Consider the following 15,981-nt stretch of genomic DNA (forward strand, 5'->3'; position numbering starts at 1 on the left):
AAGATGAGGAAATCCAGCTTCTTTAAAACTCTCTTCTGTTTTTGTTTTTTTTTTTTTTTTATCTTGCCATGAGCCTTTTTCCTTTGAACAAGGGAAATAGTCAGTAACACTGGATTCTTCCTCATAAATAACCTGCTGATGGAATGAGTGCTGTTGGGAAAGAGGGAATGTTGGGAAGTGTCCGAGAGCTGGCTGGGTCTCCAACATCTGGAGACACGCTGGTGCTTTGATGGACCATTGCAGCTGCATCTGGGGACTTGGGAGCTGGTTTATGGATGTGCCGTGGGCACAGGGCGATTGGAGGCTGGCGGGGAAGCCTGATGCTGGGAACTGCTTCTTCCCTGACCTCCTAAAGCCTAAACCCACAGCATGTCCTGAGGAAGATGCTGCTGAAATAACAATCCTGGTAGCAGCAGCAGCTCCTTAGCTTGGTCCTGAGCTCTTAAATTTCCTGGGTCCAACAGTAAAGCTGAGCCTTTAGAAGTCATCCAGGCTCTGTCAGTGATCTGCTTCCCCTCCAGGTTCTAACTGCTCCAGCCCAGCTCCAGCACATCACCGCAACAACTGTGTCCATAAAAAAACACAGAAGAGATGTGATAGCCCTCCAAACAATTTTTAATATCTTGCTATCACTCTTGTGCAGTGAGAAACGCCAGCCCTTGGCAGATGGGCAGCTCAATTATCGCCTGGAAAACAGGTTTGTCCTTCCAAAAGGGCAGCAGCAGACTTTTAAAGGCAAGTGAAATTTTATAAAAGGATTACAATGGGATTAGCTGGAAGGGAGGGAGAGCAGGTGCCTCCGGGAGCCTTTGCAAACCAAAATCCAGGGTTGTCCTGATCACCACCTTTTCAAACTCTCCAAACCCTGCCCGGTCTGTCCAAGGGGTGACTTACACTGGTGCTACCACTGGAACAAACCGAGCAGATAACACCTGCGATGTAGGGAAAGAGCAGCTGCGAGCGTGTGATCCCACCAGAACAGTGTCAAAACGCACCCACCCAAGGGGACTCGCCGTTTGTGCTCGGAGCTGTGGCTGAGTTTGTCACCGTTTGGCCCGAGGAGAGCACGATACACGCACATGAGGTACCTGTGGCAGAGCAGAGTGGGATGTTCACTCTCTGACCCAGGGATTTCTTGTGGCAACTCATACCACCAGGCAGCTTTGCACCTAGCCTTGCATCTTGTTACGGAGCGCTGTAAAACAAAAGTGTTCCGGCAATCTGACCTCTTACCCGGCCCGATCCCAAAAGGATGGGATGGATATTTTTTTCCCCACTTCCATGATGTGAATTCGGCAGCAGCGAATTCTCTCTGCCCCCCTCCCCGGCCAGGCTCCCCTCGCTGTGCCACGCGGTACTGAGGGCAGCATGAGGCCACAGCTGCTGATAAAAGGTCCAGGGACTCCCACGTGGTGAGCGGCGCTTTGGCGACGTGCCCGGGCAGTGGCAGCCGTGCTGGCGGCGTGGGCAGCAGGGCTGTGCCGCCCACTCACCCCGGCTCACCCCAGCTCCCATTCCCGCTTGCTCCCTCTGCTTTTGCCCAGGAAGCAAGTCCGCCACTGCCTTGGAGAGAAAAAAATGATAATAAGGCTTTGGGCTGAGCTCAAAGCTTAAACAAAGTAAAAGAGGAGGCAAATAAGGAAGGCACATCACTAACTGCCTGTATTTAGGAGGCGGCTACTGAGAATGAGGGTGCTGGACCACGGCTGCTGGATGTGTGGAACTGGCAACACTGCAAAACCTCCTCCCTTACTGCTCCGGCCTCAAGCTCTGCCAGGGGAGGTTTAGGCTGAACATTAGTAAAAAAATTTTCTCGGAAAGAGTCATTGGGCACTGGAACAGGCTGCCCAGGGAGGGGGTTGAGTCACCTTCCCTGGAGGGGTTTAAGGCACGGGTGGACGAGGTGCTGAGGGGCATGGTTTAGTGTTTGATAGGAATGGTTGGACTTGATGATCCGGTGGGTCTTTTCCAACCTGGTGATTCTATGATTCTATGTTCCCTCTCCAGTCTGTCCACGTGCTTTCCCCTGCCCAACTCTTTTTTTCTTTTTTTCTCGTATCTCCCAGAAACCCCACTTCTACCGAGCCAGTTGGCTTGGAGATCCTGCCCTTGAACCATCCCCTTGGGAATGCTGGTACCTCCCCACCCTGTTCTCTAACGAACGCTGTAACACTCTGCTCTTCCAGGCGCAGACAGGACAGGCTGTTTGTGTACCTCCTGGCATCGCTGACAGGCAAGAGCCTGAGCTGTGCCTCGCCTTGGGCTGTCTCTGAGCACAAACCTCCCCATGGGAGGTGTCCGGGTGCAGTCTCCAATGCTTCTCCACCAAAGACCCAGCTGGGGTTGAGATGGGAGCTATAATCTGAGACTGTTAGAGCGGAGCAAGAGGACATCCAGGCCAATTCAGCCTCCTGCCACTGGTGGACAAGGATGACTGCCCAGAAAAATGTTAAAGGAAATGGAGCATCAAAGGGTTTGGGGCACGGTCCCCACCCTGGCAGGAGCTCTGGGGCTCTACGCTGGGCCAAACCCACTGTGGTGCTCAGGGGCATCTGTCTGTGGCAGAGCTGCTCAAACCCTTCCAGGACGAGCTGTTTGGAGAAGACTTACAGTACAGATTGCTGTTCTCTGTGCAAGTAACTTTAAAAAAAAACAAACCTGCAAACCCAACTCTCAGAATTAAGCCAGAAGGGAAAGGAATTGAAACTACGATTATTCTGGCTTTGAACCTGGGGATGGTACACTGGGAAAGAGCAGTACCCACGGCAGTGGAACCAGCACCGATTCACACACAGCACTCTCAGAATCTCACAAGTGTTGTGCAGGTGCACGAGGAGGACCAAGAGGTGCAGGAGGTGACAGGTGATGTTGCCATTAGGCGCAGCATGTACGAGATGAATGATCATTTGCACCCTCATCTTCTTCTGGGAGAGGAGCCAAGGTTTTGAAATCGTATGATTTTTAAAGCAACCCGATGCTGTCTGACTCTGCTGCCTTTGATGTGTTTTCAGTAACGACTTCTTGTACTTTAAGCTAAGGTCATGGGAAGGCTTCTCCCTGTTGGTAAGAGGGGAGAAAGATGCCCTCAGCGCTCTGCACCCGCTTGTTCCTGGGTTTCTGGTTAAAGCAGGGTCGTGTCCCCACCCTGGTCTCTGTGCACTTAGAGAGTCTTAGACTTTCTGCCTGACATTTTAATGGAGTGTCTGCCAGCGCGCACTTGTAAAGCAGGAATCGTGTCTTATTTCAGCTACTTAGTGGAGTTCATAAAAGCTGAGTACGTTCCGAGTTCTTTGCTTGCCTGGATGTGTTATACTTTATGGCTCAGGCTGCCACCTCCACCCCGTGCTTTGGTCATATCCTTCCCTTCCAGCTGAAATCCTGCTCTCGAGGACGGCTGTGGGCGCCGAGCGTGCCTCATGCTGGTGGTGACGTGCAGGGAGCGGAGCGGGACAGCACGCCAGGCTCCCACTTCTGCCTTCCCTGCTGTTCTCCAGGCCTCGCCTAAATCCAGCCGATGCTTTGTGCTCCCCCAGCTTCCTGATTTTCCAGGGACTTCTCATCTCCGAGCAGTGCCAATCCACCCTGTGCCATCCGTCATCCGAGGTGCTAGGAGGGGCCGAACACGGTGACGGGATGAGTTATGGCATTTTTGACGCAGCAGCCACGCTGGCACGGAGGTGCCCGGAGAGCCAGCGCTCCAGCACGTGCCCTGGGAAGGGCGTGCGACCAACGAAATCCCGCAGCCGTGCTTCTCCGCAACAGCCTCCCCGCAACCGAGGGGACTTCATTGCACGTGCTGCCGTCTGGGGCATCATCCCCTCGGGGATGATTCAGGTCCCCGTGATGCTGCGGGCTCCGGGTACCAATTAACACTTAGTAATATGGCTTTTTTTTTTTAAACACCGCTGTGACCTCTCTTCTCTTCCAGCCGGTTCTGGTCCCGGTGAGGCCGGTGAGCCCTGCGGCAGGTGCCCGTGCCCGAACACATCTGCGGGGCGATGCTTCACCCCAGCCACTCCCGCGGGGCTCCTCGGTGGATCCAGACTGACCTGCCTGGCCAGGCAGGAGCAGGGTTTTGTGCTGCAGGTGTGTCAGCCCCAGCTCGGGCGTTGGCGCTGCGGGAGGGGGTCGGAGGGCACCTGCTGCCAGCCCAGTGCCAGTGGGATCCCCTCCCACCACTTCAGACCTCACAGACCCATGACAGCTCGTGGAAGTGTGAACGTTCGCCCTCCTCTTTCTCCTTGGGTCAGGTCCTGCGTCTTCTCCCTGTGGCGCTGGAGCTCTTTCTCCACCTGCCTGACTGAAAAACAAGGAGAAATTAAGGATACGCCCCAGTCTCGCTGTGCCCAGCCCTGACCCAGCTCTGCAGGGATGGACATTTTGATAGGAATGGTTGGACTCGATCCGATGGGTCTCTTCCAACATGGTTGTTCTGTGATTCTGTGACACTGCGAGGCTGGCGCGTCCCTGTCTGCTCTCCAGCTTTGGAAGAAAAATAATTTATTAATTGTTTTCAGACTCTGAAACCAGACGGGGCTTTCTGGGGGCACGGCTCCAAGAGTAGTTTCGTATTGAAACGAACCAAAACACTCAACAGCAAAGCGATGCCTGTTAAGCGGGTGCCACTTGTCAGCAGCGCTGGGGATTCTCCACCATCAGCGCTCCCAAGGACTGCTCGGTTTTACACGGTTTATAGTCCTAAAATTGTTACATACGCATACGTGTCCCCTGCCTGCTCTCCGGCTTTGATTGGCGTTAGAAGAAAAATCACTTAGTAGTTGTTTTCGGAGTCTGAACCCCGAGAGGGCTCCCTGGGGGGAGCAACTTGGTCTGAAGCCCCTGGTGCTTTGTCCAGGGGGTCGGCAGGGGCTGCGCCCCAGGCCGGCCTGAGCGGGGGAGTCAAGGGAGCAGGAGAGGACACTTGGGTTCTGATGGGAGGGGACACGGGGCACAGTGGGGTCTCCGGTGTGTCCCCATGGCTGGGGGACAGGGGTTTGTTAGTGGCGGTGCAGGACATCCTGGGGGTGCTGCTGGGGACAATTGTGGGGGTGCAGGACACCCTGAGGTGCTGGTGGGAACAACTGTGGGGGTGCAGGACACCCGGAGGTGCTGCTGGGGACAATTGTGGGGGTGCAGGACACCCTGAGGTGCTGGTGGGGACAACTGTGGGGGTGCAGGACATCCTGGGGGTGCTGCTGGGGACAATTGTGGGGGTGCAGGACACCCCGCGGCTGGGGGTGGGGATGCACAACAGCCCGGGGGTGCCTTTGGGGACAGTTTTGGGGGTGCAGGACATCTCGGGGGTTCGGGAGCCCCTGACGTGTCGGGGGGACGATCCCGGGGGTGCGGGAGCCCCCGAGGTGCCGGTGGGGACAATTTTGGGGATGCGGGACACCCCGGGGTGTCGGTGGGGACGATCCCGGGGCTGCGGGACCCCCCTGGGTGCCGGTCCCGGGGCTGCGGGGACCGTGCGGGACCCCCGGGGGGGCCGGCGGGAGCTCCCCGGTGCCGGGCGCCCCGGGTCCCCGCGGGGCGGTCCCAGGCGCTCCCCGCCCCGGCGCTCTCAGTCCGCAGGCGCGGCCGGGCCGGGCGGCCCAGGGGGCGGCGGGGCGATGGGGAAGCGCGGGCGGCCGCGCCGGGAGCCGCGGGGCGCGGGGGGGACGCGGTGCCCGCTGGGGGACATCTGCAACACGGGCCCCGCGGCCGCCATGGACACCTTCCTCTACAACGTGCAGGTGCTGCTGGAGGCCGCCAGCTACCTGGAGCGCATCGAGAAGGAGAATAAGAGTGAGTGCGGGCTCTGCGGGGGGAAGCGGCCACCTAAAGTTTTGGGTGGCTGCAGGGACGGCGGCGAAGGACGAGACCCCCCCCCCCCTTGTCCTGGCAGCGACCACCGCGGGGCCCCCCGTGCTGCGGGGACGGCGACAAAGCGCGGGACCCCCGTCTCTTGGCAGAGGCGCCCGTGGGACCCCCCCCCCCCCCAATACAGGGACAGCGACAAAGGGCGGGGGCGCGGAGGGCACAGCGGTGGGACCCCCCCCCCCCGGAAAGTTCGGGATGGGGCAGCGGGGGGGAAGCGGCTCTCGTAGCGGGGGCAGGAGGCGGTGACGCGTTCGTCCCCCCCCGTTGCCCGGCGGGGCATGGTCGCAGTCACGTAGGCGAGCGGCGGCGCTCGGCAGGTAGCCCGCGGGGAGGGCAGCGCAGGGCGAGCGCCCGCTGCGGGACGCGGGTAGCCGCGCCGCCGGCCTCCAGCGGCTCCGCGGGCGCGGAGGGGGCCGCGCAGCCTGCGCCTTTCCCCCCGCCCCCACCTCCAAACCCCCCGGTGCGAGCGGCGCCCCGAGGCGCGCGGCGGCGGCCCCGCCGGGGCCCGAGGGAACAAAGCGGGGCCGGGGGCTCCCCCCGCCGAGCCGCGCGCCCGCCGAGCCCCGCGCCGAGCGGACCCCGCGCCGCCCACGTGGGGCGCACGTGGGGGGCGGCGCCGCGCGGGGATTGGCCCCCGACGGACGGGGGGCGGGGCCTCCCGCGCCCGCCCGCCAATCAGCGCCGCCGGGGTCCCCCGCGTGACGTCACGCGTTGCCGAGCGGGGCCGGGGGGGGGGGGGGGGCTGTGCCCTGGCCGCCCCTGCCCCAACGTTACGGTCCATCTCCGTCTCTGTTTGGATTTAGTTTCCGTGTCTTTTTATTTGTTTCATTTTTTCTCTTTTATTTGTCATCATTCCTCCCCACTCTTATTTTTTTCTCCCCTTTTTTCCTGCTCTTCTTGGGGTGCCTGATGCTTTTTCGTTTCCTTATAACTTTAAAAAGGGCTCAGCGAATCCTTGTTCATCCCACTGTCGCCTTGTCCATCCCATCATCACCCCCTCCATCCCTCCATCACCCTCTCCATCCCTCCATCACCCTCTCCATCCCATCATCACCCTCTCCATCCCACTGTCGCTCTCTCCATCCCACTGTCGCTCTCTCCATCCCACTGTCGCTCTCTCCATCCCACTGTCGCTCTCTCCATCCCACTGTCGCTCTCTCCATCCCTCCATCACCCTCTCCATCCCACTGTCACTCTCTCCATCCCTCCATCATCCTCTCCATCCCACCGTCTCCCTCTCCATCCCACCGTCTCCCTCTCCATCCCACCGTCTCCCTCCCTCTCCATCCCACCGTCTCCCTCTCCATCCCTCTCTCGATCCCACTGTCACCCTCTCCATCCCTCCATCATCCTCTCCATCCCACTGTCCTCCTCTCTATCCCACTGTCCCCCTCTCCGTCACTCTCTCAATCCCGGTGTCACCCTCTCAATCCCACTGTCACCCTCTCCATCCCTCCATCACCCTCTCCATCCCACTGCCACCCTCTCCATCGCACCGTCACCCTGTCCTTCCCACCATCACGCTCTCCATCCCTCCATCCCCTCTCGATCCCATCATCACCCTCTCGATGCCGTCACCCCCTCCATCCCCCCGTCGCGCTCTCCGTGCCGCCCACCAGCCCCTGTGGCAGCTCCACGTCCCCCCAGGTGCCCTTGTCCTGCGGGAGCAGCTGTGTGCGTGCAGCTTCCAGGGAGAGAGATCCCGCTGTGGAGAAGCGGCTCTGCCGCTAAAGCTGCTGGAGCAATGGGCTGAAACCCTTGTTCTCCGCTTGCCCAGAACAAATCCAGGCTGCTTTTGTGTTTCTGAAAGTTGAATTCATGTTGAAGTGTTGGGTTTTTTTTTTTTTTTACTCACGTGCTAATTGTTGTTTCGTAATGAATCCGCAAAACCATGCGTGTGAGGAGCTGAGCAGCCTCACGGCTGGTGGCTGCGAGCAGGAAAATGACAGGAATTCCCAGAAAAAAAATGAGTTTGCGTGTAAAAGCAGCAGCGCTGATTTGGAAGTCAAGTCTGAGACTGCTGGTCTGGTTTTGTTTGTTTTTTTCTTTAAGGGTGTTTTTGGCTTAGAAGAGAACTGTCAAGTTGTGTTTTTTTTCTGGTGGTGGGGGAATAGAATTTTTTTTGCTGTCGAGGTGGATAGTGTGTGATCTCACTCCATTTAAAACTGCGTCATTTTATGCAGTTCCTTTTTTGGAACTGGCAGGGCAGGAGGATACTGGATTTTTTTATTGCTACATTTTGAAAGGAAGTGTTTGCATCCAGACAGCTCCATTCCCAGCACTTGTTTTCACTGAAGCTTTCGCTGACAATCATCACGGTCAGAGTATGGAAAACTCCCACTTTTATTTGGCAATTCTGAAAATCCTTTCAATGTTTTAATTTGCAATCAGGACGTTTTAGGTTGAAAAGTCCCATTTAACCAAAGGCTCAACTATTGAACGTGCTGTTGAGAACGTGACCGCCATAAACCAGGCGGCTTTTACGTGTTGCTCCCAAACAAAGAAAAATGCTGCTGGGGTTGGAAAACAACCTCTGAGCATTATGAGCCCTATCGAAACTAAGGAATCGCTGCAGAAGCAGGAGGGCTGTATCCTAACGTAGATATGTGGCTGTATGTTAGGGGAGATTTAGGCTGGACATTAGGAAAAAATTCTTCCCAGAAAGGGTCATTGGGCACTGGAACAGGCTGCCCAGGGAGGTGGTTGAGTCACCTTCCCTGGAGGTGTTTAAGGCACGGGTGGACGAGGTGCTGAGGGGCATGGGTTAGTGTTTGATAGGAATGGTTGGACTGGATGATCCAGTGGGTCTCTTCCAACCTGGTGATTCTATGATTCTATGATTCTACTGGGAAGAGATTTGCATGCTGAGCTGAGGTTATTGCACCAAGAGGATCCTCTGCCCTCTCGTTTGAGTTGATTGCTCAGCACACCCCGCGCTGGCAGCCTGGCAGAGATGTGGTGGTGGCCGGTCGCTCCGTGTCACAGTCTCCAGCCTGGCAATTAGCAATCACAGAGGAGACCAGCTCCAAAAAGGCTGGTGATGGAGACTGCAGCCAAACTTGGTCACAGACAGACTCGGTGCTCACCTGCTTCCTGCAGGATGCCCAGGTCATTTGACCACAGAGTTAGGCAGGGCTCCACCGAGCTATTTTGGTGTTACTGCCACCAGGAAGGTGGCTGAGTCACACGAGCCACAGCCCTGTTGGGCTGGGTGCCGTGCACGTAGGGGAATGACAGTGCCCTGCCCCACGGAAATACAGTCTTAAAAAACCCAGAGGTAACAGGTAGCTGTTTGTCTCCTCCTGATCAGGGTGGGTGACGGGGATGGGGTTAGTGAAGTGCCAGGATGCCGGCTGGGATCAGCATCACAGCCGGGTGGGAGCTGAAGGGCTTCAGGAGCCAAAGGCAGGAATTTAAGGAAATTTCTTTAAAAGTCTCAAGAGGTTTTCTTACTAGTTTTACTTGGTTTCTAATAAACCACACTCAATGTCCGCATGTGTTCTATCAAGCCTTTGGTGGCCGTACCGTGTTATTCACCTTTTTAAGACGCTGTCCCAAGCAGGAGGGGATGCTACTTGATGAAGGAGCCACCTGAGAGGTGGAGGTAACCCTGTCTCTGGTGGATCCAAACTCTTGGCTGTCCCAGAGCGTGCATGTCACACCTTCTGGTGACAGAGGAGCAGCTATGAGGCCCTTTTTAGCCCCTAAACCACAAAGGTTTCAGAGCTCTGCCTGCAGGTGCAGGGAACAGGTGATGGAGCCTTTGATCCTTCGATGTCTAGGGCTGGACTTCCAGTTAAGGCAGGAGTTACCTACCTGCTTGGTGCCCAGCGAGAAATGAGGAGATTTTTTTTTTTTTTTTTTTTACATGTATAGGTTCCACATCCTATCGTTGTGGTTGTGAATAATAAGAGGGGCTGTGAGTTGGCTGGATGGTGTTGAAACAGAACTGCAGGGCCAAGACCCACAGAGCAGAATACGATGTACCATCAGGGCTATGCCAGTAGGAGACCACAATTCAGCAGTGTTTTTTCAGCAGCCCTGCCCAGCAGTGAAGCCACCCTTGTAGTATTCACTCACCTTTAGAAAAATGAAATAAAAGTCATCTGTCTTACAGTACAGTGACTGGGGAGGCTGGAGTCCTGTTATCAGAATGCTTGGGAAAACTGGAGTATTTTAGCTACTGAAATAGAACTGAATTATTTTTCCAGTTGAACCTCTGGAAATGAGTAACAGTGCTGCCTGCCTGCTTGCTACAATTCTCATGGCGAGACCACAGAGCGCAATCCCAACACACCTCGCTAACTGACGTGTACAGGTTTCCAAATGACCTGTTTCTAGAAATTTACGCTTGGTATCTAAGGAATAGAAACGTCATATGAAAAAATTACAGTGGCTGTTTTCAGAAATGAAAGTTGTGCTGGGGGCAGCTCTTTGGTGTATCCGTAACCTCTGGAAATGCCACTTCATGAGTAAGCACGGCTGGAAATCTGTAGCAGCTGAAATGCTGGAGTTTGGAAGGTGTTGTTGGAGGGACCTGGAGTAAACTCCGCTGAGGTTAAGCAAGTGCCAAGCATCCCCTTTGCATGTGTGGACTCATGCTTTTGTCAGTCGGAGTTGTGCAAACACGTGATGAATTCTTCGGATGTGATGACTTATCTGTAATAGACATGGTATGTAATATATACTGATCTCACTGCAGATACAGACCTATGCAGCCATATCCTCTTCTAAAAGCATGAAGGCACGCAAGCCACTCTAACAGTGGTGTCCTTATTCACAAGTCTAGTAGAGGTGGGCATGCATGGGACAGTAGACTTTGGCCGCTGACAGAAGATAGCTAGATCTTCTTTACAGTCTCCCTTTGAAGAGCTGGCAGTGTTTATTGACCCTCTGACCAGGAATAATAAATAGGTGACCTTAAATTTGTCACTTGCTCCTGAATATTCCTGTCTGTAGGAGAGGAAAACTGAACCTTGAAAGTGAGTCAACGCTATCTTCATCATGTGGCTCTTTCCATTTGTTTATACGCTGTTTGGGTTCTTTTTTTTGACAAGCTGAAGTAAAGATATATCAGAAACCTACAATTAACAGAGAGCAGAAGGAGACAAGACTGCCTTCAGTCTGTGTGGAGAGCTCCTATTGAATCAATGAGAGCCGAACACGTGGCTCAAGGTCAATACAGATGGTCTTGGGTCTTACGGTGATGTGATGTATGGAGCAGTATGGGGCTTTTTTATTTATATATTTTTGATCCAGCTCACAATAAACCCCTTTCATTCTTCCAGGTTCGTGACCTGGCCACAGTGATTCATGCGTTAGCCACTTCCAGGTTGGGTTATTTTGACTCACGCTGTTTGGGCCTCAGCATGAAATTCAGAAGGAAGCCGCAGCAGGAGAAATGATAGGGCAGAGGTAAAACCATGAGACTGTGCCAAAAGTACTGCTGAGAACCGATCACATCCCTTGTCAGCAGAGCATTCTGAGGGCTGGCAGAGAAGCACTTTCTGCCATTGGCTGAAGAATCCTATCATCTTCCTATTTAGCTGAGGAACCCTGTCCTGTAAATGATGGATTTTTGTCACATGAGAGGTCTCCTTAGTTTTGCCTGTGGGTCAGCCAAGTGACCTAACCAAAGTCACAGAATAAGTCACTGACTCAGAAAAAGCTGAGCACACTGCTGGTCTGAAAACAGAGCAACACATCTCCCATAGGAGAGGAGCAAGCAGTCCAAAGAGCCAGTGCACCTGTGGCTTTTGCCTTATCGGTTGGCACAGCGTGGTCTTTGAATCTGAGCGAGATATACAGCATGTGCTTTATTCTTGTTCAAACTCCTGGCTATCCAGGTGGTTTGGCTCCGTCCTTACCAGTGAGTGGGTTCCAAGCACCAGTGGGAGTGCTGAAAGGGATTATCTGATGCCTTGTGAAAGAATGAGGCTCCTGGACGAGAAATGAGGCCACATCCCATAGGCAGTGTGGGTCCCTTACTGAAGGTATTGCAAGCATTGGAAGGGTGTTGAGTAGGTGGGACTTTGGATGATCTCCAGCTGGTGCTAGGAGTCCTCCAGTGCTGAGCTGTTACAGTGATGAGTACGAGAACGGAGACCTGGTTATTGCAGTGCGTGCTGGCAGGTGGAATATTCAGGTATGCCAGAGATGTTCCCCTGGCTGGAAAAACAAGGAGTTTTATGGATCTACTGTCCCCAGAAATCTGGGGAATTGCTGAATCTTTACAGTGCTTTGAGAACAGCAGAGAATGGTGCCTACTGGGGATCTCTGTTTATGCCGTGGTTGCAAGTGTTATGTTTCAAAGCAGTATAAAGACTGTGTAGGGTTTCTGTGACAGTGGGCAAAAGGAGCTCTTAAAACTCTTGCCATTTTGTGTTCCTCCTAGAGGTTGCAAAGAGTTGGGGAGAGGAGGATTTTAGAAAAGATGAAGAGATGGAAAACTAGGAAGTTTAGCCAAAGGAGTTGCCCTTACTGAAAATAACTTCCAGGTTGCGAAGCGTTGTGTTGTTTCTGAGCCTCGTGTTCAAAGCAGAGGGTTGGGCATCTTAATTGATGAACTGTGTTCCTGTTCCACCTCTAGCTTAGGGTGTGTCTTCATGTGAGTGATTATGCTGCTTACACCTCAGCTTACACCTCAGTTTCTCTTCCTGCAGAGTGGAAAGGAAGGAGCTAAAGTCATTGCAATTTTGAGAAGCTTAAAGCATTGCTTTCTGGAAAGCTCTTAGGAGATTTCCCTGATGGAAGATGCTAGTTTAATGCAAGTGCTGGTGGTGTTGGGAAAAAACAGATCACATCTGTTCGACACGATTAGAATAGTACAGCAGCATTTCAGATGTAAATATTAATTGATTTCTGCACTGCAGATTTCTTCTTGGATATTTAAATTATTGCTAAGGAGGAGGGAAAGGCTATCAGGGAGATTAACAAATCCATTATTAAGGCTGGAAATGGAGGGCTGCCGAAGTGCCATTTAATAAAATGTAAAAAGCCCCTTTCTAAAGGGCGAAGCAGCAGAACACACAATGAAAGTGAATCACAGCTGCCAGAAGGGATGCCAAGCAGCAAGCACTTATAATCAGAAAACTGTACTTACAGATCATTCGGAGCCACTAAATTAAATGATCTCATTCTCCCCTAAAATACTCTTCCCTTAGTCCCTCCCCAGCGTTGCCTGTGGATTTGCTCAACCACATTTTAAATGTGACTTTGGGGTTTTTTTTTGGTCAGCAGTTGAATGGCATTGGGCCTCTTCGTGCCTTTCACTTGCCACCCACTTTTGTTTCTGTCACATACAGCTCTGGCATTTTGCAGGCTGACCTGCCCACACGAGCGCTTGAGACGGCTCTGGCTGAGCGCTTGCCTTGCCTGCCTCTTCAGGGTGTTTTCTTTGGGAAGGTGGAACAATTTATTCTCAAATTTTTCTTTGTTTCACGCAGAACTTTTTTTTTTTCTTATTGTGTACTGCTTACTTCAGAAACAAAGACTTGGAAGCTGTGCTGATGTGTAAACGGAAGAGCTGATCCTATGTCATTTCATGCAGAACTGGTCCTGCTGTTACTTCATCCCAGTGCTGATTTAATTCACCGTGTGTATCAGTGTCCCTCTGCTTCATACTCTCTTATTTTGTATCTTGAACTTTGGCTTCAAGAGGCTGACACTTTGATATGCTCCTAAACTACCCCTTCATTTTCCAGCATGGCTTTTCCTATTTAATCCCTAAAGTGGCACCGCGTATGTCGGAATGTGCCATCAGAATTGCTAGTGGCAGTGAATGCTGACAAGAACCTGTCTCGCAATAATTTTGGGGGCCTCACTGTAGGTTTTTTTGGGAGGTTATGAGGTTTTTTGGGGTTTTTTTTATGTTTAGTATTGCTAATCCTGAGGGGCAAATGACTCCCTGGTTTTGGAAGCAGGTTAGAACCCAGAAATACTGTTGTGTTAACCCCATTGTTGTGGAGCAGAGTGTCTTTTTCCCTTTGTGAGTAATCCAGGAATCCAGGACCATATAAGCAGACCCCGAGAGTGCTCAGATTTGAAACTTTCCATGTGCTTTTAGCAATCTGCTCTATCAGCAGTTTCCAGTGTAGAAAAAAGAGGTGGGGGGAAGAGAATGCTTCCTGAGTTCTCCCCTGGACAAAAGCTGATTTTTGTGAGTGCTCTGTGATTTTTGTCGTCTGGCTCTGTGTAGGTACGTGGAGGCTGCCCTGCCTGAGCGAGGACTGGGGCTCACGGCTCCGCAGTGTAGAATGAGGGAGGTGTGTCCCCAGAGGTGCCCCAGTTTCTTTTATTCTTCAGCTGTCCCATCTTATGAGGAACAAACCACACCAGTCCTTTGAGATTCAGAGATGGAAAGGGCTGTGTAAGAACTGAATAGTGGTATTATTTTTACCTCCATCAGCAGCAAGCCTGCAGTTTTCTGAGGTTTCCTCAGAAATGGTAAATCAGCAAAATTAGTCTAAAGAAAAGTTAGCTACCCTGAATCCATTTTTTTTCAGGCCTTTGCAGGTTTGGTGCTTAAATTTCCTGCTACCAGACTCAAGCCACCAGTTGAGAATCTCAGCTTTTCTGTTTGGTTGGCTGTTTTTGTTTTGTTTGTTTTTTTCTCAAGGTACTTTCCCAGTTCCCCTTCTGATGGAGCAATGCTTGCAAACGTGACCAGCCACAACCTAAAGGCTCAGACCCATGAAACCTAACCCAAATTAAAACTACAAAGCAATCCTTGGAGTGTTTCTAAGTCGGTATCGGTTTGTGATTCGGATTTTTACTCTGGATGTTCTGATTCTTATTTTGAATGTTCTCTGCTGGTTCCCTTTATGAGCACGGGTCAAATATTTTAGAGACTGATATCATACAATTAAATGCTAACCCTTTTTTAAGCTCCATTCCAACAAACATTAAAGTGGTTGGCAAAGTTCAGAGTCACAGAGGTGATCATGACAGTTCGTGCCAGTAAGGAAACCAGGACCTAAATACATTATCAAGATACTGAGAAGGGTGGAGATTGCCTTGCAAGGCGTAGGTGTGACAGCGTTTGTTAAAAATATTGATGTGGTCACTGTTCTTGCTTACGTGCCGCTTCAGATGTACAACATGGTAGACAGTGAGGCTGCTCCCTGTGACTTGTTTTGTCTGTGATGTCCAAGTGGCTGTGTTCCCATGAAAAAGTGGGTTTTGCATCTCTGGTTCCCATCAGAAACAGCGTATCAGTCACTCCAGGTGTGACTTCCCAGAGCCTGGCACCTTGTCTTTAGATACATGCTACCCTGTGGCTGCACCTTTTGCTTTTGTAGCCTCTCTTTCTTGCTGGATCCTCGCCACAGTCCTGACCCTTCCACGTGCAGAATGGCCTGCTGTTTGCAAGGAAAGGGGTGAAGTGGCAGGTCCTTCTGCCTCCTCAGTTATGTCTCAGTTTATTCACCTGCTGGCATTTTCATTGTTGCTTTTGACTACAGTTTCCAAATCTTTCTTTTTTCAGTTGAGTAGGTAGAAAAAAACAGGGGATTAAACCAGAACTTTTTTCCTAGCTTTAGCTCAACTGTTCTAATTTTGCTTTCTGCATCTGAGTGGGTTCAGACTGCCTGCGTTGGAAAGTTGGAAAATTGTTGGAAAATTGGTACTTGAGTATAGTAGAAGTTCAGTGCTCAAAAGATTATAGCATGGTAACTAGGTGATTTATTTTTTTCTATAATGTAAAGACCAGTTAAAGTGGGGAGTGATAGTGGATTTTATTTTAAATAGCCCAACTCCTCTTTTCGTGTTCCATACTGGAATTGGATAGTAATCTCTCTAATTTTAATTCTCAAGTCAAGATATTTCCTTTGAATTTTTTTTTTTTTTATTACAACAGTTCTTCTCTTGTCTCACAAGGTCTCTTAAAGAGGTTTTCAGTACCATGAATACCGTGTTTATTCTGCTGTTCTTTTTCTCTAAAAGAAGCTGAAATTCCTTCATATTTGATAGGAATGGTTGGACTTGATGATCCAATGGGTCTCTTCCAACCTGGTTATTCTATGACTCTATGACTCTATGACTCAGCGATGTCCGTCAGCATGCTGGCAGCGAGGGAGGGCAAGGCCGCATCACCTCTGGGCCAGGGTGGGTGCACAGCGT

The 15,981-nt window shown here is 52.0% G+C and overlaps 1 protein-coding gene across 1 annotated transcript in view; it reads left to right on the forward strand.

Moving 5' to 3' along the window:
- The first annotated feature begins 5,607 nt into the window (after positions 1-5,607).
- Positions 5,608-15,981, forward strand: part of MXI1 (MAX interactor 1, dimerization protein) — a 59,674-nt gene continuing 49,300 nt past the window's right edge. Inside the window, exon 1 of the mRNA XM_069863430.1 lies at positions 5,608-5,787. Coding sequence (XP_069719531.1) covers positions 5,613-5,787 — 175 coding nt within the window. The 5' untranslated portion in view covers positions 5,608-5,612. The remainder of the gene's footprint in view (positions 5,788-15,981) is intronic.

The sequence above is a fragment of the Phaenicophaeus curvirostris genome, chromosome 9, assembly GCF_032191515.1.
Source record: "Phaenicophaeus curvirostris isolate KB17595 chromosome 9, BPBGC_Pcur_1.0, whole genome shotgun sequence".
NCBI lineage: Eukaryota > Metazoa > Chordata > Aves > Cuculiformes > Cuculidae > Phaenicophaeus > Phaenicophaeus curvirostris.